Here is a 26671-nt window from a genome sequence, read left to right as displayed (position 1 = left end):
TAAGCAGAAGAAAAAAAAAAAAAAAAGAAAAAAAAAAAAAAAAAAAAGGGGGGAAGGGGGAAGAGGGGGGTAAATGACACAAACCCACAAGGTCTATAAATCAGATCTATAATCCATATACACAGAGTCCCCCTCACTACAGCTGATTGCAGTCACAGATCACTCTGCACAGCTCTGGGGCGATTTCTAATAACATCAAAGTTTGGTGGAGTTGCTGGGATGGATGCAATTGTAATATTACAGGAAGACCCCGCCCCCTAGAACTAGATCCTCCAATCATAACATGAACAGAGCCCGGATCCCCCGACAAGGGAGAGATGTAATAAGCAGCAAATAAAGCCCAGCGACCACCAGCACACCACTTACCTGCAGCCCGCACATCACATCACACTGCAGCACAGCTTCTGCAGCAATCTCCATAAACTCCACCCCCCCGCGGGGGGCGGTACCCGCCCCACCATGTGACCAGCCTACTGCTGTCATTGTATAGCGATCCGTTGCCGAAGGGGACCAACTATGATAGAAACAAGCTCCACCCCCCGTGCTTGATTGAAGCAGACATAAGCTCCGCCCCCCGTATTTTGTTTGAGTAGTTGTAAGGCCCACCTCCTGGGTCTGATTGTAGCAGGTTCGCCATGCATAGGTAGTGGGCGGAGTCCGGGGGAGGAGTAATGGTTGTGAGATTTGTGGCGGGCAATAATCGGTGCAGTGATCGGGGACAGTGGGAGTGGTCCGCCCGAGTATTGAACACATCGCACCACAGTGAATAGGGGGTGTGTGATCTGTGACAGTTATAATACATAATAAATAGATTATATCAATTAATAAATTCATGAAATTATAAAATATAATAAAGGGTCAGTTCACTATTAGTTCAGAGGCGGCTCTTTACCTAGGCAAATTCAGCGGTCACCTTAACTATACATTTCATAGATTAGAAGCCCTAAAGTGCACACACCAAGTGAGTTTAATTACCACATTAATCAGCCACAGAACCTGTGTAATTCATGTGTGTCCTGGATTAAAGGGATGATGTGGCAGCCCTAGCTGGTGTCAGTGTGCTCTATCTCTGGGGTGTTGGTGCTCTCTCTGTGGTGTCAGTGCGCTCTATCTCTGTGGTGTCAGTGCTCTCTCTGTGGTGTCAGTGCGCTCTCCCTGGTGTCGGTGATCTCTCTGGTGTCAGTGCACTCTCTCTCTTAGCCAGTGTTACCAACCAATTAGATTGAAATTTACTGACAAGTCACCCGAAATTTACTGGCACAGCCAAGTTTTTACTGGCTTTTCCAAAAGTTACAAAATTACAGTTTTAAGTGCAAATTTTAGTATTTAGGCTACAAAAAAGTACAGTATGCAATATGTAATTTAAGGTAGATATTACGGCAAAGAACATATTTCTTGTTTTATTTTCAATATGATAAGTAAGTAGCTCAGGGACAGGGGGCAAGAAATTAGAATGGGCGGGCACACATGAAATTGACTCTCTCAGTGATGCTGACAGCAGTGTGCAGCAGCACAGATCACCGACCCGATACGTCCCCTCCTAAGTCACAGTGACAGTCTCTCTCCACGCAAGGTTGTCCCTTCAACCCACTCTACTCAAAACAGCACTGACAGTCCCTCTCCTGGCTTGCCTTGCTTCTTTCCTGCAGACCCACACAGGGCTTCCAGGCCGCTCGCCTCGGCTCCCTTGCACCATGACATCACACAACGCGCTCAAGCACCCCTTTGCCAGTACCACCATCCCGCCAGTGGCACAGACATATTTTTTACTGGCAACCTTTTCCTGCCACTGGCATTTACTGGCAGGAGAAAAGTGGCCATTTTTTACTGGCTGCCAGTAAAATTACTGACGGTTGGCAACACTGCTCTTAGCGATGGTGTCAACATGCTCTCGCTGGTGTCAATGCGCTCTCTCTGGTGTCAGTGCACGCTCTCTCTCTCAGCGATGGTGTCAGTGCACATTCTCTCTCTCTCAGTGCTGGTGTCAGTGCGCGCTCTCTCAGCGATGGTGTCAGTGCACATTCTCTCTCTCTCAGTGCTGGTGTCAGTGCGCGCTCTCTCAGCGATGGTGTCAGTGTCCTCTCTGTGGTGTCGGTGCGCTCTATCTCTGTGGTGTCGGTGCGCTCTATCTCTGTGGTGTCGGTGCGCTCTATCTCTGTGGTGTCGGTGCGCTCTATCTCTGTGGTGTCAGTGCGCTCTCTCTGTGGTGTCAGTGCGCTCTCTCTGGTGTCAGTGCGCTCTCCCTGGTGTCAGTGCGCTCTCCCTGGTGTCAGTGCGCTTTCCCTGGTGTCGGTGCACTCTCTCTGGTGTCAGTGCGTGCTCTCTCTCTCAGCGATGGTGTCAGTGCACTCTCTCTCTCAGCGATGGTGTCAACATGCTCTCGCTGGTGTCAATGCGCTCTCGCTGGTGTCAGTGCACGCTCTCTCTCTCAGCGATGGTGTCAGTGCACATTCTCTCTCTCTCAGTGCTGGTGTCAGTGCGCACTCTCTCAGCGATGGTGTCAGTGTGCTCTCGCTGGTGTCGGTGCGATCTCTCTCAGCGCCGGGGTCGGTGCGCGCTCTCTCTTTGTCCTCTTTCTATCTCAATGTTGATGTCAGTGTGATCTCTCTCTAAGCACTGGTGTCAGTGTGCTTTATCTCAATGCTGGTGTTGGGGCACACTGCCTCAGTGTCCTATCTCCATGCTGGTGTCAGTGCGCTCTTTCTGGTGTCAGTGCGCTCTCTCTCAGCGCTGACGTCAGCGTGCTCTCGCTGGTGTCAGCGTGCTCTCGCTGGTGTCAGTGCACTCTCTCTCAGCGCCGGGGTCAATGCGCTCTCTCTCTCAGCGCCGGGGTCAGTGTGCTCTATCTCATTGTCCTCTTTCAATCTCAATGCTGGTGTCGGTGCGCTCTCTCTGGGGTGTCGGTGCGCTCTCTCTGGGGTGTCGGTGCGCTCTCTCTCTCTGGGGTGTCGGTGCGCCCTCTCTCTGTGGTGTCGGTGCGCCCTCTCTCTGTGGTGTCGGTGCGCCCTCTCTCTGTGGTGTCGGTGCGCCCTCTCTCTGTGGTGTTGGTGCGTGCTCTCTCTCTGTGGTGTCAGTGCGTGCTCTCTCTCTGGTGTCAGTGCGTGCTCTCTCCCTGGTGTCAGTGCGTGCTCTCTCCCTGGTGTCAGTGCGTGCTCTCTCCCTGGTGTCAGTGCACTCTCCCTGGTGTCAGTGCGCTCTCGCTGGTGTCAGTGCGCTCTCTCTCTCAGCGATGGTGTCAATGTGCTCTCTCTGGTGTCAGTGCACGCGCGCTCTCTCAGCGATGGTGTCAGTGTGCTCTCGCTGGTGTCGGTGCAATCTCTCTCTCAGCGCCGGGGTCGGTGCGCGCTCTCTCTTTGTCCTCTTTCTATCTCAATGTTGATGTCAGTGTGATCTCTCTCACCACTGGTGTCAGTGTCCTCTCTCTCAGTGCTGGTGTCAGTGTGATCTCTCTCTAAGCACTAGTGTCAGTGTGCTTTATCTCAATGCTGGTGTTGGGGCACACTGCCTCAGTGTCCTCTATCTCCATGCTGGTGTCAGTGCGCTCTTTCTGGTGTCAGTGCGCTCTCTCTCAGCGATGGTGTTAGTGCGCTCTCTCTCAGCGCTGACGTCAGCACACTCTCGCTGGTGTCAGCGTGCTCTCGCTGGTGTCAGTGCGCTCTATCTCATCGTCCTCTTTCAATCTCAATGCTGGTGTCAGTGCGATCTCTCTCACCACTAGTGTCAGTGTCCTCTCTCTCAGTGCTGGTGTCAGTGCGCTTTATCTCATTGTCCTCTTTCTATTTCAAAGCTGGTGTTGGGGCACCCTTTCTCAGTGTCCTCTATCTCCTTGCTGGTGTCAGTGCTCTCTCTCTCTGTGCTGCACTGACATTGAGCTCCTCGAACTTGGCCTCATAGAAGAGAAGGGGCTGTGCGAGTTTCATCACCTTGGAGGTTTCACCATCCCCGTTAGGCAGCAGTAGGCCCTCTTAGGACTTCCCATAGGGGAAGACCTCCTGGAAAGAGATAGCAGTGGAGAAGCCAATCAACAGGCAGTTCCAGCGCAAGATGCGGGGCGCCCAGCCCACCATGGCTAAGGATCGGCCCTGGACTGAGCCGGGACCCTCGCACCAGAGGGAGGGTCAGGGGGACAGGCGCTGTCACAGGTGGGTACACTGGCAGAGGACAGAGCTATCCTCACTATTTTGGACTCCCATAAATGACAAAAATAATTCAAGCGGTAAAAATTAACTGTATAAAGTTCATATATTAAGAGCCCTAAAGTGCTAATGTCAGCATGCTCTCTCTAATTGTCCTCTTTCTATCTCAATGCTGGTGTCAGTGCGCTCTCTCTCACCACTGGTGTTCATGTCCTCTTTCTATGTGCTGGTGTCAGTGCTCTCTCTCTCAGTGCTGTGGTGTCAGTGCTCTCTCTCTCTCAGTGCTGGTGTCAGCGCACTCTCTCTCAGTGCTGGTGTCAGCGCACTCTCTCTCAGTGCTGGTGTCAGCGCACTCTCTCTCAGTGCTGGTGTCAGCGCACTCTCTTTCTCTGTGCTGCACTGACATCCAGCTCCTTGAACTTGGCCTCATAGAAGAGAAGAGTTGTGCGAGTTTCATCACCTCTGAGTTTTCGTCATCCCCGTCAGGCAGCAGTAGGTCCCCTTAGGACTCCCCATAGGGGAAGACCTCCTGGCAGGAGATAGCAGTGGAGAGGCCAGTCAACAGGCAGTTCCAGTGCTTGATGTGGAGCGCCCGGCCCACCATGGCTAAGGATCGGCACTGGACTGAGCCGGGGACCCTCGCTCCAGAGCGAGGGTCAGGGGAAACAGGTGCTGTCACAGGTGGGTACATTGGCAGAGGACTGAGCTCTCCTCACTATTTAGGACTCCCATAAATGGCAAAACTAATTAAAACGATAAACATTAGCTGTATAAAGTTCATATATTAAGAGCCCTAAAGTGCTGGTGTCATGAATGAAACAAAGGGAATATTTTGTAAAAATTATATGCTGACTATTAGAATGTTTATGCAACTGAAGATGAAGAAAGCCTTTGAGAAGCAATGCTCTTCTATTACCACCAAGGCCATCAACTGACCATTACACACGATGCAGCGCTTTACCTCAGCACCCACCTGCCTGAAGTTGCAAAAAAAATTATTTGCATTTTCAGTACAGGTGATGCTGAATACAAAAAAAAAGAGCACAAACTCTTAATAGGCATGTCAGATTTACATAACATGATTCTCCTTTATGTTGCACACGCCCAGCCTCAGCCTACGGCAGCTGTAAGAGGCAGCAGCTGCCGCGCATGCACACACAGTGTGCATGTTCAGTTCCCTACCTGAACAACCCCTCTGCACTCCCAGGGCACCTGCGCTTTGACATCTTATGCCATCAGGGAGACCTGGCTGGATGAGAGTTGGGCTGCGCATGCGCAGATTGTAGAGAAAATACTGTGAGGTGCTGGTACTCGGCTGAGTAGGAGGCTGATCACAGTGCTCTATACAGACTCTTTCCTCCAGTCTCATCATTGTAGAGCAGACTTCCCCCGATCACAGTGCAGTATATCTAGTATCTCACAAAAGTGAGTACACCCCTCACATTTTTGTAAATATTTTATTATATCTTTTCATGTGACAACACTGAAGAAATGACACTTTGCTACAATGTAAAGTAGTGAGTGTACAGCTTGTATAACAGTGTAAATTTTCTATCCCCTCAAATTAACTCAACACACAGCCATTCATTTCTAAACCGCTGGCAACAAAAGTGAGTACACCCCTAAGTGAAAATGTCCAAATTAAGCCCAATTAGTCATTTTCCGTCCCCCGGGGTCATGTGACTCGTTAGTGTTACAAGGTCTCAGGTGTGAATGGGGAGCAGGTGTGTTAAATTTGGTGTCATCGTTCTCACTCTTTCATACGGTCACTGGAAGTTCAACATGGCACCTCATGGCAAAGAACTCTCTGAGGATCTGAAAAAAAAGAATTGTTGCTCTACATAAAGATGGCCCAGTCTATAAGAAGATTGCCAAGACCCTGAAACTGAGCTGCAGCACGGTGGCCAAGATCACACAGTGGTTTAACAGGACAGGTTCCACTCAGGACAGGCCTCGCCATGGTCAACCAAAGAAGTTGAGTGCACGTGCTCAGCATCATATCCCTAGGTTGTTTTGGGAAATAGACGTATAAGCAGGGCCGTCTTTAAGGCAGGGCAAAGGGGGCAGCTGCCCTGGGCCCTGTCATTGTTGTGGGGCCCAAAGCAGTTGCCTCATACTTGCTAACTATCAGTTTAAATTCCCTTGTCCCTTGAAGTTTTAGTCCTGTGCTGTGTCCTGATATCTCAGTGTGAAGTGCTGGTACTAATGCTGCCCAGCTCTGCTCTATTGTTGTGTACAGATGATTCACCCGCAGACCCTGTGTTTATATGTAAATAACCAGCATTCATATGTAAATAGCGGTGGTATTCATAAGTAAACTGCTGTGGCCAGCTAAATTGATATGTAAATAAAGGCGGCATTCATATGTACAGTATATCATGCCCCCTGCAGCGAGGAGATGATGTGCTGTAACCTCTAGCAACCAATCAGTTAGCAGTATTACTGTACAGTAATCTCTAGCAACCAATTAACAAGCAGAAATCATGTGCTGTAACCTCTAGCAACTAATTTCTGAGCCGTAATGTGTGCTGTAACCTCTAGCAACCAGTAATGATATGCTGTAACCGCTGGCAGCCAATCGCAATTGCTGCCTGATCTGATACAGTAAACTGATTTTAAGTCTAGCTGCTATTTATTGTATGTCTCAGAGCAGGTGGAGAGTGAAATTGCATGGGGGGGCCAAGAAAATGTTTGCCCAGGGTCCAATCAATATCAAAGACGGCCCTGCGTATAGGTGCTGCCATCATTGTTGCAGAGGTTGAAGGGGTGGGGGGGGGGTGGGGGGTCAGCATGCCAGTGCTCAGACCATATGCCGCAGACTGCATCAAAATGGTTTGCATGGCCATCATCCCAGAAGGAAACCTCTTGTAAAGATAATGCACAAGAAAGCCTGTAAACACTTTGCTGAAGACAAGCAGACAAAGGATCTGGATTACTGGAACCATGACCTGTGGTCTGATGAGACCAAGATAAACTTATTTGGTTCAGATGGTGTCAAGCGTGTGTGGTGGCAACCAGGTGAGGAGTACAAAGACAAATGTGTGTTGCCTACAGTCAAGCATGGTGGTGGGAGTGTCATGGTCGGGGGCTGCATGAGTGCTGCTGGCACTGGGGAGCTACAGTTCATTGAGAGAACCATGAATGTCAACATGTACTGTGACATACTGAAGCAGAGCATGATGCCCTCCTTTCAGAGACTGGGCTGCAGGGCAGTATTCCAATATGATAACGACCCCAAACACATCTTTAAGACAACCACTGCCTTGCTAAAGAAGCTGAGGGTAAAGGTGATGGACTGGCCAAGCATGTCTCCAGACCTTAACCCTATTGAGCATCTGTGGGACATCCTCAAACGGAAGGTGGAGGAGCGCAAGGTCTCTAACATCCACCAGCAACGCAATGTCATCACAGAGGAGTGGAAGAGGACTCCAGTGGCAAACTGGGAAGCTCTGGTGAACTTCAATCCCAAGAGGGTTAAAGCAGTGCTGGAAAATAATGGTGGCCACACAAAATATTGCCACTTTGGGTCCAATTTGGATTTTTTCACTTAGGGGTCTACTCACTTTTATTGCCAGCAGTTTAGACATTAATGGCTGTGTGTTGAGTTATTTCGAGGGGACAGCAAATTTACACTGTTATACAAGCTGTACACTCACTACTTTATATTGTAGCGAAGTGTCATTTCTTCAATGTTGTCGCATGAAAAGATATAATAAAATATTTACAAAAATGTAAGGGGTGTACTCACTTTTTGTGAGATACTGCATAACAGGAGCCCCTAGCCTAGGAGGTTCTAGGAGACTGAGCTAGTGACTAAAGCTGGCCATACACCTATAGAGTATCTGCAGATTTTCTATGGTTAGATGGAAAAAGTGCAACAGATTTCTCCATGTATGCTAAACTGTGTGGATGGAGGAATCTCCCACTGGGCCAAGCTTCAGTATCTTGCTAGTCGGCCCCACTGGCTCTCAACCTAAACAATGCCTGCACCCACTCACAATGTTCATGTATTGTGAGAGCCAATGGGCCGACTAGCAAGATATGGAAGCTTGGGCCAGTGGGAGATTCTTCCATCCACACAGTTCAGCGTAGATGGAGGAATCTGTTCCACTTTTTCCATCTGACCATAGAAAATCTGCAGATAATCTATAGGTGTATGGCCAGTCTTATTCTTGCCTCTACCCTGTAGCTGCTTGCATGCAGTACATTGGTTGGCTGAGGGGAGAAATGCTCTGCTCAGACACAGAGCGATGCCGCACACTCTGAATCCCAATGAATGGTGGAGGCAGTGTGATGGCATGGGCAAGCATGGCTTCCAGTGGCACAGGATCATTGGTGTTTATTGATGTGACTGAAGACAGAAGCAGCCGGATGAATTCTGCAGCGTTTATAGATATACTGTCAGCCCAGATTCAGCCAAATGCAGCAAAGTTGATTAAATGGCGCTTCACAGTACAGATGGACAATGATACAAAACACACTGCAAAAGAAACCCAGGAGCTTTTGAAGGAAAAGAAGTGGAATATTCTGCAATGGCCGAGTTTAATCACCTGATCTCAACCCAATTGAGCATGCATTTCACTTGCTGAAGGCAACGCTAAGAAAACACAGAAAGACCCACAAAGAACTGAAGCCCCCACCCCCTGATGCACCGCATCCTTAGCTATTTGAAAGGAACCCAATGAGATATTCAGTACGATATCTACTTACTCTAATTGCTGGGTTGCTGTTATCTGCCTGGAAGTCACAAACTACCTGCACCCGCTACTCATTGCACAGGTGAATCGGCATTATGCTCAATTCAGAGCTTACTATGCGAATAATGCTCCTTCAGGATTTACACAGGATTACCATCTTACCTGCATCACCTGCTTGACCCATGGGATAGCTGTTTTCTATCATCTTCATTCAGTCACCTTGTTGATTGCAGTTCTTTGGAGGACTGCCACAACTACAACCATCCAGCTGTCACTTGAGGAAACGAATGAGTACACTCATACACATCACCAATCATATTGGCAGTTCTAATGGAGTACCCGGATTGTCGGGACCCATTCACTCACTGGCCGGATTGGATGTAAGTAATTATCTGTGCGTCCCTGTGACACTGTATAGCACTGTGGGGTCACATCCATATGACTTATATCTGTGTGTGACATTTTGCGGCACTACCAGAGGTATTACCAGTGTATGTGGGCATTCCCTCACTTTCCAGTTATCACTCACGGCTTGATCCCCTGTTTTAGTCATACCATCAGGATCACCAGAACTTTTGTTTCATCTGTCCAGGTGGGATTAGGTCTGGTTCATATAGGAATCACCTACACAGAGGTGATCATTATCTATTGAGTTTGTTCCATCTGAGGATTCCGTGACCTGGTATTGGGTTACTGCAATCGCCCAATTTGGCTATAAAGGTGCAGAGCAATTACCTGGTCTGGAATTATCATTGGGTAGAGCTTGGATTCAGGGGTACCATCTAGGGGGGTTCATCAGTCTTTTGGTTCCAGCTCCGGTATGGTATTAAGGGGGGGTTCTTAGCGGTTCCACACGTGCTGAGGGGAGATAAGGGATGGGAATAGGCTCACATGGTTTACCATGTTTTCATGGGTGGGAGGGCTGAAGGTGGGTTTGTAGTATTCTTCTTGGGGGATATGGGATCTTATGTGAGGGATTATTGTTATAGAGCTGTAAACTGATGCCATTTGTAACAATAAGTTCTAAGGACATAACCTATGGGTGTGCAGAAATATATATATATTTTTTTGTGACAGTTTACATTTTGTATACACACTCTACCATTATTGATGGAGGGATCCTCATACACGTAACTTGTCAGGCTCCCAGTTTGGTTTGGCTTTTCCTCTTTTTTTCAAAGAAATAAAGACAGCTGCAGTTAGAGCATGGCAAATCATCAGAAAGGAGGAAACCCATCCTTTGGTAATGTCCATGGGTTACAGACTTCAGGCATTAATTTGTCCAATTACATTTTAAACACCTCAAAATGGGGGGGGGGGGGGGACTGTGTATAAAAATGAATGTAGTTCCTAAAATTTGTACCCTCATCTTTTCTAGCACTGCACCCCTCTTGTTCCAACCACTGCACCCCCTCCTGAGCACCTGTTCCACCTATGCACCCCTCTTGTGCCAACCACTGCACCCCCCTCCTGAGCCCCCGTTCCAACCACTGCACCCCATCCTGGGCACCCGTTCCAACCACTGCACCCCATCCTGGGCACCCGTTCCAACCACTGCACCCCATTCTGGGCACCCGTTCCAACCACTGCACCCCATTCTGGGCACCCGTTCCAACCACTGCACCCCATTCTGGGCACCCGTTCCAACCACTGCACCCCATCCTGTTCCATACACTGCACCACCTCCTAAGCATCTGTTCCAACCACTGTACCCCCTCCTGAGCACCTGTTCCAGCACTGAACCCCCTCCTGAGCACCTGTTCTATCCACTGCACCCTCTTGTTCCAACCACTGCACCCCCTCCTCTTCTACCACCTCCATCCTGAACTGCTGTTCCAGCACTGAAAAACACACACCAGTTTCTGCCTCTTCCACACACCAGCATGCTTTTTACCCTATAAAAATAATATAATATAATAACACAGTGGGGAAAATTCCTTCATCCACTTCACTTGTATGGATGGGGGAATCTGCAAATTTTTTGTCACACAGCCACAATCAAAAAAAGGTTTAAAACAACCCGCCGCTTTGCTGGCGGTTCGGCAGCGGTGCCCATTCATTTCAATGGGCAGGAGCTGTGAAGGAGTTGTGTATACAACAAAAGCCTGGGGAATGCCCAGGAAAAAACCAAAGCCTACTTACCACCAGCCCGCAGACAACCGAATAAACCTGTCTAACAGTATGCGTTTAAAACAGGGGTTTAGTCCGCACGCATTTGCAAATGCATGCGAGAGCCACGTCACAGCACCCCGGTATCTGTGGTCCTAACACTAAAATATGAGTGTCCCCACAGTGGAGGCACATGCATTCTGATGGATAAATGAGGGCAGGTGGACTGAAGGGGAGTACACCCCTTCTTAAAGGTACAGGAGCACACCAAGCACTCAGCAAATAACACAATGGCTGCAAAGGTGTATACATTGCTCCTTCACCGCTCCAAAGATTCTGCTTGCAGGAGTTTTTTTAACGTCCTGCCAGCGCATTGCCTCACTGTGAAAGCCCTCTGGCTTTCACACCGAGACTGCAGGGGAGGTGTTTTTCAGGTGCTATTTTTAGCCCAAAAGCCCTGAAAAATGTCTTAATGTGAAAGGGGTCTAAGGGTTAATTTATACTGTGAAACAGTGAAAGAAATAATATTGATTACTCACATCCTATATATAATAATAAATACACCCAGAAGTAGGATATATGGGCATTTTAACTAGGAGTCAGACATGAAGCTATATGAAGGGTGGAAGAGAGATATAAATCTTTTATATTAAATGAGGAATTAAAAGCCAAGACTTCTTTTTTTCATGCATATGGTCATTTTAAATATAATGCACAATACTGGTAAAAGTTTACTTTAAGGCCTCATGTACACTGCTGCTGGTAAACGGTCGTTCAGAGGCAGTTGGATGCTTTTTTCAGCTGCCCCTGAACTCATCCAATGTTATCTTATGTGTACATGTACACAGGTTAGTTTAATGTCGTTTTTAGGAAATTGCGTTTATAGGCTTTTCTTTGAAGGCAAAAAAATGAGTTCAGATGCCGAAGTTTCTGATGTTTCAGATGCCAAACGTGGAAACTCGCGTTTAGCCGCGTTCCGTTTAAAGGAGTTTTTCATTTTTAGCTATTTTGAAAAAAAAACAAACATTTTTTTCAAACGCTTCCAAACACAAACGCGGCTAATTGCAGCGTGTAAACGCGGCAAAATGGACGTTTTAAACGTGGGTTACTATCTGTCAAGTTAAATCATTCAGGAGAGGTTGTAAAAACGTACCGTGTACATTAAGCCTGAATGTAATTGTGATGCCTTCTATTACCTCCAGTCTATCAGCCTCCACCTTTTCCTGGGTTCAGATGCTGATCTTCCCTGCACTGAGTCTTTAAAGGAGTTGTAAACATTCAAGGTTTTTCACCTTAAAAGCGGAGTTCCACCCAAAAATGGATTTCTGCTTTAAGTGAAGGTGAATCCCTGACATGCCACATTTGGCATGTCATTTTCTTGGGGGGGCAGATACCATCCAACTCCCACTTCCTCCCGTGCTCCACAGCACCGGAAGGAAGTTCACCTCTCCCCCCTCCCTCCCTGCAATCTTCTGGGACACATTGCCCGGCCATTCACAGTGTGCATGAAGCCACAGCCGTGCGCCCAGAGTAAGAATTCCGGTGCCGTGGAGAGGAGGGGGAGAGGAGCGGGGCTTTGTACGCCCACATTACTGGACCATGGGACAGGTGTCTGATTATTAAAAGTCAGCAGCTACACTTTTTGTAGCTACTGACTTTTAAATTTTTTTTGTTTTCGGCAGGAACTCATTCTATGCATTAAGGTGAAAAACCTTTTGTAGTGCAGCAGCCCCCCAGAGCCCCCCTTTAACTTACCTGAACCCGATCTTTACAATGATGAGAGTGAGCACAGCAGCTCCAGCCGCTGTCTTGGGTCCTCACTGGATAATTGATAGCAGCAGGAGCCATTAGGGGCAGGGCTGAGTCCTGCTGTCTGTGTCAATGGACGCAGCAGCAGGACTCGGGACTGTGTCTGCACGAGTGTCCCCATGGAATACGGCTCTCCGCGGGTGCACTCGATGCGGGGAGGAGCCAGGAGTGGCGCTGGGGGACCCCAGAAGTGGAGGATTGGGACCGCTCTGTGCAAAAGCCTTGCACAGAGGAGGGAAGTATATCATGTTTGTTATTTTAAAGAAAAAAAAATGAACCTTTACAACCCCTTTAACCACTTCAGCCCCAGAAGGATTTACCCCCTTAATGACCAGGCCATTTTTTGCAATAGGGCATTACACTGCTTTAACTGACAATTGCGCGGTCGTGTGACGCTGTACTCAAAAAATGTATGTCCTTTTTTCCCACAAATAGAGCTTTCTTTTGGTGGTAATTATTTGCGCTATAAACAAATGTAGCGCTGGTATTTTTGCCTTCTAATGCCATGTAATGCTAAACAATGGACAATTCTATAAATTGGTATTTGGCTCCCTCTAGTGGTATAGACATGAAAGAGACTTTGTTTATTTTTCATTTGAAGAGTCTAAGGCAGTGATTCTCAACCTGTCTAGTGCTGTGATCCCTTGATAACATTTCCCAAGTTGTGGGGACCCCAACTATAAAATATTTTCGTAGCGTGGGTTGTCAGCACCCAAGGCAAGATAAGTAATTCGCGCCCCAAACCCACGGACATTTAGCGCTCTCTGAGTCCCTTCCACCCGTATAGTATTAAAACCCCTTATGGTACATTTTAGGATGGTACCACTCTTTCTCTTTGTTCTCCTTTCTTTCCCTTTTATCTCTCTCTATCCTAACTTCTTGTTTTTTTTCCCCCATCCCTCTCTCTAGCCGTCTTTCTTGTTCTTTCTCTTATTCTTTCTCTCCCTTTTTTTTGTTCCTCCCCCTCTTTTCATCTCCCTTCCATGTATTCTCTATTTTTATTCCTTCTCTTACTCCTTGGTGGGGGGGTGGGGGGAATAGGATGAGTGGCAGTGCTGGCGGGGAGTTGGGATCAGTGGCAGTGCTGGGGGGAGTTTTGATCAGCCAACTTAGGTGCTCTTGATCAAGGTCATCTGCTGATCTGAGAACTGTAGTGGGGACTTTTAATGGCAACTGTAATCACAGGTATTATTACTCACTGTGTCTCTGACTTTGTGGTCTCGTAGCAGTGACACCTATGCCGAAATCAGGAGATAGGGTCTCCTCCAGCCCCCCCGCTTAACATTCCTCACCAGTCAGCTGACCTCTAGTCTCTGCCCCCAGCCATGCCGTGAACTGAATGGTCGACTGCGAAGAGGCTGAGTGGGCAGCCACAGGCTCCAGGAATGGCCCAGCTGGGCAGCCACAGGTTCCAGGGACAGCCCTGCTGGGCTGCCGCAAAAAGGCTGGAAGAGCGGTACGGGCTTCAGGAACAGCCCAGGATTTGGTGACCCCTGGCAAAACGTCATTCGACCCCCAGGTTGAGAACCACTGGCCTAAGGAAAGCCTTACAGGAAGTGACTTAATTGTTCCTGGGAAAGACTCACTTACCCAGAATGCTCACTCACCTACCCATGACCACTGAGTGACTGAACTGCGTGCTGGGTAGATAATAAAAAGCCCAGCACGGCCTTTTTCTTTCTCTTCTTCCCGGTACGCATGGCCTGCCTGCAGGACTCTGTGGGTGTGTGTGGGTCCCACAGAGTCCCGGCCTGCTTGGCGCAGAAGGGACTTGAAGCCAGAGAAGTTTATACCACAGCGTGCTGGAGCAGCAGCGTGGTCGGATCGGGAAGGATCCAGAGACACCTGACGGAGTTAACCGAGGACTCTCGTTCATCTTGTAGAGCGGAGCAGCGTGATGGCATGGCCACAGCAAATAGACTGAGATCTTGTGGAGCGGAGGCATCCAACTTTCCAGGCCTAGTGTGGTGAGAGGGCGGATGCCCAGAAGTTATTTAACGCACTTAACACACTTAGACTCATATCACAGTGTTGCTGAGACCTGCAGTTCCGCAGAGGGGTCTCATTCAAATAGACTGAGTTCAAGCAGGCCTCAAGCCTATACTTTACTAAGAGCTGACACTGTGGTGGTTCAGAGATAACTATACTGGAGGCAGTTATAAGTGTGTGCACCGCAGGAACTGTTCTAAATCATCAGCTTATGTTACTTCTTTGCTTGTTAAACCCTTGGATTACAAACACTGCAGTATAATAGCTAGCAGAAGACAGAAGACCAAAGATTATATCTTTCACTGAGAGGCCTTGTGTTCAGTTACAGTAACAAGGGACTGCATCATACCTCAGGGGTATCTTGACTTGCAATGTATGGGACCACAGATTTAGAGACCGTTGAGCGAAAAGCGTTAACAGCACACCACAGACCACGCTGAGAACTGAGAGCTTGTTTGACTATTCAAGCTGGATATGCCTAAGGGAGGTTATACCTCCATCAGACACATTCTTGGATTGACATTATCGTCTGTCCTTTTTCTTTTCGCTCAACGGTCTCTAAGTCTGTGGTCCCATACATTGCAAGTCAAGACTTGGGTGGCCGGGTGAGGTGACCAGACAGTTCCTCGGAACTGGCGTTGGCTCATCCTCCTCGTGAAGGGTGGATGTGTCTTTTTTTGGGGGTGACCTTTGTGGAGCTGTTGTACCTACGGGGATCTACTGTCTACTCTGGGGACCAAGCATCTATCCTAGGTGTTCCTCCCCGCCCTATGGTTCTTCCTTCTCTATCCCTTCCCGTCCCCCTGTCCTTGGCCACTGTGGAGTTGTGGCTGATCGATCTCTTCTTACTGGATGCTGGGGATGTCCTGGAGAATTTATTGATAACATATATGATTCATCGTGACCAAACCTGCTACCCCTGAAGAAGAGGTCTACCTTATTACACCTCGAAACGCTGGGTAATTTTCTATTGTTATAAATCAATTTTCTCAATAGAATTGGTTATTGTCCTATGTTTATAATTCCCTCTTATACACCAATGTGCATCCATTTTAATTATGCATAATTGTCATATGTCATAGTGACCTTTTTTAAACTTTTTCAAATAAATATAATATATTTTAATATTTTTTTCTACTTTTGTATTCATATTGTGAGTGACCCATTCTAAAAGTCCCATTAGAGGAGCCACACTCCTTGTGAGTGATTTTGTGTTTTCTACCATATAGGGATTTGGGTTCACTCAACAATTCAAATCCATATTGGGGCGACACCACTTACTTATAATCATCAGTATCAGTGTCACATTCCTCCACCTGCCAGGATTTTCCATGAAAACCTTCAAACTATATTCTATCTTAATCTAATATTCTGATCGATAATCTTGCTGACCTTTCTTGCACTTTTTTTCAGGGGGGTTAGTGATTTGTGTGTAGACGTGTGTATGAGTATTCAGGAGGACACATGTAATATACTGAGCAGAATGCTGATTAATCACAATACGTATATTTACGTTGCGGCTTGCAAGTGGTTTACCGGGGTTATACCTGAAGCCATCAGTCACAATCCTGGTATTTTATTTTCAACGGGCGGCTGGCTTTCTCAGAATGCGGTCAGAGTGGTACATTAGCCGATGGATTGCTTTCAGAAGCAATGGGAGGGGATGTTCCCCCCTCCTGCTGGTGTTTCTCAGGCTTACCGGCTCTACCGATGCGCCCAAGAAATGATCCAATGGTCAGCCAGCTGGTCACAGAGATGAAGAGACCAGATCGTCTCTATGGCCTTGGAGGACTGGAGCGACGTCATGACATCGCTTCTGGTCTAGGGCGGAAGTAAACAAAAAAAATATATATATTATAATTTTTTTTTTTTTTTTTAAAGCAAAAGCTTAACACTTTTGTTTTTAAAGGTAAAGGTGAGATTTGGGGTCTTTTTGACCCTGGATCTCTCCATAAAGAGGACTGGTCATCCTTATTTCTATTACAAGGGATGTTTACATTCCTTGTATTAGGAATAAAAGTAATAAAAAAATAAAACTAAAACTGAAAGGGACAGTGTAAAAAATTAAATAAATTTGTTTTTTTTTAAAGCGCCCCATCCCTCCGTGCTTACTCGCAGAACGCATACAAAATTCGCGCACGTATATAATAAAATAATTCTAGTGCTAGACGTCCTCTAACTCTGAACAGGTAACCTGTATAGATTTTTAAAGCATCGCCTATGGAGATTTTAAGTTTTGTAGTTTGTCGCCATTGCATAAGCATGCGCAATTCAAAAGCGTGATATGTTAGGTATCTATTTACTCGGCGTGACATCATCTTTCATAAAAAACCAAGGTAAACAAATAAAAAGATCTAGCTGCTAGCACTTAACACATCCCCATACGCATGTGTACATCCATAGAATTAAAATAAACGTGCCGCGTTATATATGTACCTAAATAAATATTATACTGATTTCACAAAATATAAACACAATCCAATCGATAAAAATTGCTTCCAACTCCTAATCGGATTATAATGTGATCTACAATCCAAATTTCACAGTGTATCATCCCACTATTTAATTAGAATTGTGCCAATACCTAAATAAAATAAATACATACAATATAATTAAATTAAAATAACAGTAAAACAAAATGATAAAATATTTATAATAGATCATGAATGTGCAATCCTGTCCATGGTGGTGCATCAATAGTGCCGTGCTTGCATGCTTCTAAGTATCCATATGCTTCTCATATAAAATGTTTGGGTGCTTCACACATATGATTAAATAATACACTCGTGCTCCCCCATCAGATGTGTGCTCACCTGATGATATGGGACCTTACAATTAAGCTTGGTCATATATCGCTTTTGGTCCTTCCAGGACTAGAGCAGCAGCTTTTCTTCCCCCGCTGCCGCCGATATGTCTCCTCAATTCATACAGCATTTCTCGAGCCATATAAATAAGGAAAAGAACGCCAATAGTGCTAATATCATAAAAAGATATACATTTCTTTATTTCTTCCAAAAGTAGCTACTCTCATTAGTCGGGTGCTCCAGGGCACCTTCTTATTACAGCATTGAAACACTATATATCCATGACACCGCATCGGCCTGTGGTCAGTACGTTTCAAATCCAAGCGTCGTGCCGTCCTGTTGCACCTCTCTAGGGGGCACTATTTACACCACAATTACACCCCATTGTGGCCCTGCCCCATTAACCTGCTTGGACTGTGATGGGGGGGGTCAGTTCTGCTGTGACAGCCCCCACCAACCGCAGCTTCTCCTCCAGGTTGGGGGGGGGGGCGGTAATGATGCAGCTTCAATGCCATCCGTGGGAATGAGGCCATGGAGACAGCCAATCACAAATCACCATCAGACAGGGCCAGAGGTCAGGATTGGGGAAGATGGGGACACCTTCCGCCATACACAGACCCCCCCATATCACACAATACAGCCCATCCCCCATATCACACAATACAGCCCTAATATGACACAATACAGCCCCTCCCCCATATGACACAATACAGCCCCTCCCCCATATCACACAATACAGCCCCCTATATCACATAATACAGCCCCTCCTCCATATCACACAATACAGCCCCCCCATATCATACAACACAGCCCCCCCCATATCATACAACACAGCCCCCCCATCATATCATACAATACAGACAGTTCTACAAGTAGCAATCGGCTGGAGGGGCGGAGCGCCGAGCTAGATCTCAAGAAGGAGCTTAACCAGATAACCCCGTCAGTGCCGGGCATCATTAGAGGCACAGAGGATGTGATTTCATGGGGGAAACCGAGCAAACATCTCACACTAAATAGTCTGGGGGATCAGAGGATGTGCGTAGAGGGTGTCAGTCTGGGGTAGACGAGGGTTGGTGGTATCAGTATGGGGTAGATGGGGGTATTAATCTGGGGTAGAGGAGGGTGTGGAGTATCAGTCCTGGGTAGATGGGGTGGGGGGGTATTAATCTGAGGTAGTTGAGGGTGGAGGGGGTATCAGTCTTGGGTAGAGGTGGATGGGGGTATCTGTCTGGGGTAGTTGGGAGTATCAGTCTGCAGTAGATGGGGGTGGGGGGTGGGGGTCAGTCTGGGGTAAATGAAGGTGGTCAGCCTGGGGTAGATTGGGGGGTATCAGTCTGGGGTAACTGGGAGGTATCAGTCTGGGGTAGATTGGGGTGGAGGGGGGTCAGTCTGAGATGCGTGGGGTGTTGTCTGGGGTAGATGGGGGTCCATGGTTGTACGGGTAGATGAGGGTGGGGGGAAAACAGTCTGGGGGGTTATCAGTCTGGGTAGATGGCGGTGCGGGGGGGTCAGTCTGGGGTAAAAGAAGGTAGTCAGTCTAGGTAGATGGGGGTGGGGGAGTATCAGTCTTGGGTAACTGGGGGGGTATCAGATTGGGGTAGGGGGTCAGTCTGAGATGGGTGGGTCAGTGTGGGGTAGATGGGGGTATCAGTGGTGTGGGGGTAATCAGTCTGGGGTAGATGGGTGTACGGGGTCAGTCTGTGATTAATGGGGATGGTCAGTCTGGGGTGGAGGAGGTGTCAGCGGTTGGGGGAGGAGGTGTCAGTGATGGGGAGGGGGTTTCAATGATTGGGGAAGGGGTGTCAGCAGTTGAGGGGAGGTGTTGTCAGTGGGTGGGGGAGGTGTGTCAGTGATGAGGGAGGGGGTGTCAGTGATGGGGGAGGGGTGTCAGTGATGAGGGTGTCAGTGATGGGGGAGGGGGTGTCAGTGATGGGAGGGAGGGGGTGTCAGTGATGTGGGAGGGGGTGTCAGTGATGGGGGGAGGGGGTGTCAGTGATGTGGGAGGGGTTTCCTCACTCCTCATTGCTCTTTTTATATTACAATAAAAGTATTTTACGATCTGTGTGATTATCTCTTTATCTCGTTGTTAGTGGTGATTTCTAATGATTTCGGAAGGTGGATCCTCCAGTAAGTGTCCAGTAAGGGGGGGGGGCATTCTTGGACCCCAATGTACCTTCCAGCAGACATATTTGGGGTGTAATGTATGACAATGCAGTGAAGTGTCTTGCGGTGTGTTGCCATGTAATAGTACATGGACCGTTCTGCCACACACGGCATCGGACCTCACTGTATTGTTGTGCTGGAATCCTGCGTTGGGGTGCCATGTACATAAATAAGGGGAGACCATATACAGAAACACATATGAGGTGTGGGGGAGGGGAGAAGAATTGTAACCGCCCGTACCACTGAGGCGATCGGAGACTTCAGTGGCCATGTTGCTCTGGAGATTGAACATGTACGGTGATTTTTGGGATTCGGTGAAATCTCGGATCTCCTCAATAACATGGCCATATCCACCTGCGGATAGTTGATACAATGTGGTGTATGAGCCTGCCTGATCTCATACAGTTGAATGGGCGGTTTAAATCTGTCCTCCTATTACATAGTTCTGATAAATCTAAAGAAGATTGTACAATCACATTGTATAGTGTATGGCCAGCTTTGCACAGAAACGTCAGTCACCATGGATACGTATGTGCACTGTGTGGGCATTAAGGCCCGCCCTCTTTGCGGCCACACATGTGCATTACGTGGTCAGCAAGAGGTTAACATTGTTTTGTAATAGTGGCTGACACACTGGGAAGTGAGTGCTCAGCCTTGTCACTTCTGGTGTGCAGAGCGCCTCCTGTGGGTGTTGTGTGTGCATGTCATTGCTGCTGGAGGAAGAGCTCTGTACATGGCACAATACCATAGATACAAACATAGCAACCAAAAGCAGAAGAGGGACAGCCTGGGAAGGAGACAGTGTGGACTCTGCTGCTGTGGCAAAACGGGTTTACTCATGCCAAAATCATTGGCAGCAGCATGTGACATCTTAAACACCAATCACAGCATCGGAATCGCCCTGGGAGCACTCCCCCCGCACTGGTTCCCCTGCTACTGCTGATCAGCTGCCCAAGAAGGAGACCGGCAGGACATCCCCAGGAGTCTATCTTCCACTACTAAGCCTGTTTTGACCCCCCTGAGTAAGTGCGGTCGCAGGCTCTCTGGTAAGCCTCCATTACTCATCATCTGGTGGCGGGCTGTACTAGCGGTGGATCACTCAACTCCGAACTCTGCATTGGTTTATCTTTGGACTTGATTTTTCACTCATCACATTTATGAAAATTGTTTCATGCTATGCTTTCACGTTACTTGTGTTTTATCACTTGCACATCTTGTATGGTATGGTCTCTCACTAGCCATTATCACTGGCTGTTTTTTATCATTGTAGGTTAATTTTAATGTTTTAATTTTTTTTTAATTTTTTGGTCATATATTTCATATATAATTTGCACATATTTAACCACACATTTATCCACTTTGCAATTGGTCCAGCGCTGCACTGTCCTTTTTGACTCTTTTTCTATGTGCCCTCGTATTGGGGTTATAGTGCTTAGCTGCAGGACCTCCTTCACGGTTTTTTCACTTATTATCATTTTTCTTTTTGCTTAGCACCTAGCGCAATTTTTTTTTTCTTTTTTTTTTTTCTTTTACTTTGGATTTTCCATAGCAGCAGAATACCCAGCTTTCTGGAAAGGTTTTGGTACAGACAAATAGTCCCAAACAGCTTCACGGTACCAGCGTTCCTGGTTGGCCTCAATGTCCTGCATAATTTCCTGAGTAACATAGGGAAATTCCAGACCATATTCTGTGGCAACGCGTTTGGTGAGCACTCTCTGTAAATGAGCAAGTCTAGGCAAAGTTCTATTTTTCCCCAAACCAGGAGGCACAGAAGAATTTGGTGATTTGCGCACCATAGATCCGATGGGTGTTGGCTCAAACTCAAGCAAACTAGCAACTTTAGACAATGTCTCTTTGGTAGTACTGTGCGGCTCCACACAAGGTGATGTCTTCCCAGAATCCAGAGCTGTCCATTCTGAGAAAGTAAGGGCAGAAGCAACATCTTCACCCTGGGCCCACAACAGTTCCTGTGACATTGTCTCAAACAAATCATCATCACCGGAGAGATCCGACATAGAATCTATCTCCGAGTCTCTCAACTCCTCCGCTGGCAAATATTTACAGAGTCCCAGATATGTTCCCCTTTGATCTCTCACCCGTTCCAGACGTGGACTTCTCCGGATCCATGTATTCCTCCGGCTCCGGTTCGGGTAGTCTCCGGGGCAGGCCTCGACCATGGCCGCGGGAAGCCTTCACATATCCTACCTTCCTTTGGACAGGTGCAACGGGGATAGGTGTGGTAGAAGTAGAAATAGAAGTGATGTCCGCTGATGAAGCGGTAACAGCGACATCTCCCTCGGAAACACTTTTGGTATTAGGCGAGATCACGGCCTGTTGCTCTCCAACAGTAATGGCAGCAGTTTCCACTGTGGCGATACCTGTAGCCCAATCCACACGATAAACACGGGGCGACATTGTAGGTTGCTTCACTGTGAACAAATATTCTCCGCACTGCAAACATCAGACAAATGGACGGAGATGTATGGCCAGTCCTTTACACTTGTGGCAAAGCATGCCCAGCCCTTCGATATCTCCAACTGTGTATAGTACGAACCGCCCCTGCAGCTTCAATCTACACCTCTTCCCTGGGTCAGCTGATAGCCTCTCACGGCTTTCAATATAATTTCTACGCTGAAGACAGACAAATCTATCTCTCCACCCCTCAACTCACTCCATCAGTCTCCTCACGCATCACTAACTAACTAACCGACATATCTGTATGGATGTCACACCACTTCCTCAAACTCAACTTGTCCAAAACCGAGCTTATAATATTTCCTCCCTCACGTGCCTCTTCCTCTGACTTGTCTGTCAAGAGCAATGACACAACCATCCACCCGTCCCCACATGTCAGGGTACTAGATGTTATCCTGGATTCTGAACTCTCCTTTCGGCCCCACATCCAATCACTTGCTGCCTCAACCACCGCAACATCTCTAAACTACGTCCCTTTCTAACCAACGAAACCACAAAGCTCCTGATTCACTCCCTGGTTATCTCTCGTCTCGACTACTGCAACTCCCTCCTCATTGGCTTACCTCTAAATAGACTATCCCCCCTTCAGTCCATCATGAATGCTGCTGCCAGACTTATCCACCTTACAGACCGCTCAGTGTCTGCTACCCCCCTCTGCCAATCCCTCCATTGGCTGCCACTCGCCCAACGAATTAAATTCAAAATACTAACAATAAGTTACAAAGCCATCCACAACTCTGTCCCCAGCTACATCACTAGCCTAGTCTCAAAATACCAACCTAATCGCCCTCTCCGTTCCTCCTGCTCTCTAGCTCCCTCATCACCTCCTCCCATATCCGCCTCCAGGATTTCTCCCGAGCCTCGCCCATCCTCTGGAATTCCCTACCCCAATCTGTCAGACTGTTTCCAAATGTATCCACTTTTAGGCGATCCCTGAAAACTTTCCTCTTCAGAGAAGCCTATCCTGCCTCCATCTAACAACTGCACTATTTTCTCCATTAGCTCATCCCCCACAGCTATTTCCCTTTTGTATAACTTGACCCTCTCTCCTAGATTGTAAGCTCTAATGAGCAGGGCCCTCTGATTCCTCCTGTATTGAATTATATTGTACTTGTACTGTCCTCCCTAATGTTGTAAAGCGCTGCGTAAACTGTTGGCGCTATATAAATCCTGTATAATAATAATAATAATAAATAATAATAATAATAATGCCGGTATCTGTTAGCAGGGTCCCGGTCAGCATAGCACCTGCAGCAGTACTTGTAGGAAACATCTTGGATCCCATAGTCGACGGTAACAATGGGAAAGACGACATGGCTGCACTCTGATGCTCTCAGTACGATCACGAGGCTCCTCTCTCCTTTGGCGCCAAACACACACCACCACGTCCCACGCGGCAACAAGTAGGTTAGGCTCCTCCCACTTGTTCCTCTGATCACGTAGCTCCCGGGCTTTTACTTCTCACCCACAGCCTACGCAGTCAGAAATAAAGTCCTGCAATTTAACCCCTTCTTTTCCTGGAAAAAGTGACAAAGTCCAGAAACCTCTTTTAACAAACTCCCGGTGAAATACTCCTCAGGGCTGCTCAGGGTAACGGCAAACAATCCCGGAGGAGCCCCCACATGTAGCACTAATTCACGGTGGAGCTGCTGATTTTTTGCGGGCTGTTACCGTCACCTTTTTACCTGTAATTTCACCAGTACCGGGTCTAGGGTCCTGTTGAGCTTATTATCAGACAATGTAGGCACCAGTCACTTAAGTACTTTTCCAATGCTTTAATGGGAGAAAACTGGAAGAAGTATCAGGAAAGAGGTAGAAGAAGAGTTGCAGTGAAGTTCAAATACCTTTTCTTGGCGTAGCACTAAGGAATTGAAATCTTTGGGATGAATGTATCCTCAGCTCAGTATGAAATCTTTGCCCGTCCGGATAGGTCTCTCTCACTAACCTAGCAGCCGGAACGCAGCATGAACAAAAAGTCTCTGCCACAGACTTGGGTGGAACAAAACTGCACGATCCTCTGCCACAGGATGTAGTAGTTTTCGATGAACAGCAAACACTGTACCAGAACCTTTAAGCCGACCCAGCAGTACTTGTGCGGTAGAGTAGTTCAGGATGCGTCCTCCAATCGAGTCACCAGGCCCTTCTTAAGACCAGCCTTGCATGGTCCCTTCCAAGATGGGTCCTCCCCTGGATCTTCCCGATTGTCCGACTTCTTCCCGCAGGACAGACAGCACAGGACCATCCCAGCAAGAGCAGGCCCCAGACAGGCTTCTGGGTCTACCCGCTCAGCTGTCGCAATGCAACCCTCCAGGCCGGAGGGCCGTGAGGTAGAACTCACTAACACATGCCTCTAGGCCAGGAGGGCCACGAGGTAAAAGCTCCCCGAAACATGGAGTCTGTCCCATAAATACTCTCTCCCAGAATGCAACCCGGAGAAGCGCTGGGAGGGGACACCCCCCACCAGTGTGTCTCGGACTTACCGTTTCTGCCACCTCGCCGAGAAATGATCCAATGGTGCGGCTGGCTGGTCAAAGAGGTGATAAAAGACTAGAGAAGTGATGGCAAACCTTGGCACCCCAGATGTTTTGGAACTACATTTCCCATGATGCTCATGCACTCTGCAGTGTAGTTGAGCATTATGGGAAATGTAGTTCCAAAACATCTGGGGAGCCATGGTTCGCCATCACTAGACCAGATCATCTTTGATCACCTCTGTGGCCTTGGAGGACTGAAGAGACATCAGGTTTACATGCCTTGTATTAGGCATAAAAGTGGTAAAAAAAGACAGTGTAAAAAATAAAATGATAAAAACATTTTTTAAAGCGCCCCATCCCTCCATGCTCACGCGCAGAAGTAAACGCATATGCAAGTATCACCACGAACATTACAGCCAGAGCTATAATTCTAGCACTAGACCTCCTCTGTAACTCTTAACAGGTAACCTATAAAGACATTTTTTCTTTTTTTAACGTACTGTAGTTTGTCGCCAATCCACAAGCGTGCATAATTTTAAAAAGAGTGACATGTTAAACATCTATTTATTCACTGCAACATCGTCTTTCATATTATACATAAAAATTGGGATAGATACATATATAATTTATCTATCCCAATTTGTTTGTATAATATGAAAGATGATGTTACGCTGAGTAAATAGATGCCTAACATGTCACTCTTTTAAAATAAATAAATAAATATATATATAATTTTTTTTTCATTAAAAAGAGTGACATGTTAGGCATCTATTTACTCAGCGTAACATCATCTTTCATAGTATACAAACACGTATATATATATATATATATATATGTATATATAAACACACGTGTTTTTTTTATTCATCAAAATTTATTTTTTCCCAAAAAGAACTTGTATTTGAAAAACCACTGAGCAAATACTATGTGACATAAAAAATGTCAACGATCATCATTTTATTGCCTAGGGTCTCTGGTAAATATATACAATATGTTTGGGGGTTAGAGTTCATTTTCTAGAAAAAAAAAAAAAAAGGGAAGGAAGGATTTAAACTTGTAATCAAAAAGTGCCATAAAAGGCCCAGTCTTCAAGTGGTTAAAGTGAAATTAAAGGCATTTTTTTAAATACAAAAAAACTGTAAAATGTGTGGACAATTTAAACCGCCTCTGCCTCACATTAATGCGCGCCTTGAAATTACTCTGTAATCTGCTGCAGCAGACTAAAGCAGCTACTTTAAATAATGAACATGTAATCAACCAATAAGTCTGAAATCATAAACAACGCGCCAAGTCTCTGATTTGTTATGCTTATTGAAGCAGCGCTCAGTGTCCGTTGTTGTAAACACTTTATATAGAACAGATGTTGGAGAGACAGGAAAGTTCAAAATAAAGTTCAAAATAAAGCTGTGGTCTGTGGATATGAAGATATATGTAGAGATCCTTCCACCAATAATGATCACCGCGTGAGGGGGTCACCCCCCGTGAGATTGCACTCACCACAATTTCAATAACCACAAGCCTTTGGGTAATGATCTTTGAAAACTCTCCGTCTCCTTAGTTCAACCACCAGGTGGTGCAAAACCCTCTCGGTAAATGTAACATGGGGAGAAAATGAAATGCCATATAGCGTAATATTGCTTGAGAACGTTTATTGAATAATTCAAAACAACACACTCCCCCCGTTTAAAATATGCGTACCAGATAAAAAGTATAATAGAGCATTGAAAAGTGCACTGTGCCTGTATTATTCGTCCTCCGGGAGGAATTCCGGGATGCGCGCTGTATGCAGCTAGTCTTATCGCTTCCTGGTTCCCTTCCGTGGAGCGCACACGACACTTCCGGTAGGGTCGTAATCTACCGGAAGTGACGTGTGCGCTCCACGGAAGGGAACCAGGAAGCGATAAGATTAGCTGCATACAGCGCGCATCCCGGAATTCCTCCCGGAGGACGAATAATACAGGCACAGTGCACTTTTCAATGCTCTATTATACTTTTTATCTGGTACGCATATTTTA

The 26671-nt window shown here is 46.9% G+C and overlaps 1 protein-coding gene across 3 annotated transcripts in view; it reads right to left on the bottom strand.

The window, feature by feature from the left end:
- LOC141131396 (CDC42 small effector protein 2-C) overlaps positions 1-26393 on the bottom strand; it is a 43240-nt gene extending 16847 nt beyond the window's left edge. For 2 of the 3 annotated variants that reach the window (XM_073618609.1, XM_073618607.1), the window contains exon 1: positions 367-511. Coding sequence is in view for 2 of the 3 variants with exons in the window: in XM_073618607.1 (XP_073474708.1) it covers positions 367-483 (117 nt within the window). In the remaining variant the exon portion in view is untranslated. Of the gene's footprint in view, positions 1-366; positions 512-26354 lie in introns of those variants that run through there. The other variant, XM_073618608.1, reaches the window with a different exon arrangement.
- Positions 26394-26671: the final 278 nt, after the last annotated feature.

Source organism: Aquarana catesbeiana, linkage group LG03, assembly GCF_042186555.1.
Source record: "Aquarana catesbeiana isolate 2022-GZ linkage group LG03, ASM4218655v1, whole genome shotgun sequence".
Classification (NCBI taxonomy): domain Eukaryota; kingdom Metazoa; phylum Chordata; class Amphibia; order Anura; family Ranidae; genus Aquarana; species Aquarana catesbeiana.
This window is presented reverse-complemented; position numbering and strand designations above follow the sequence as displayed.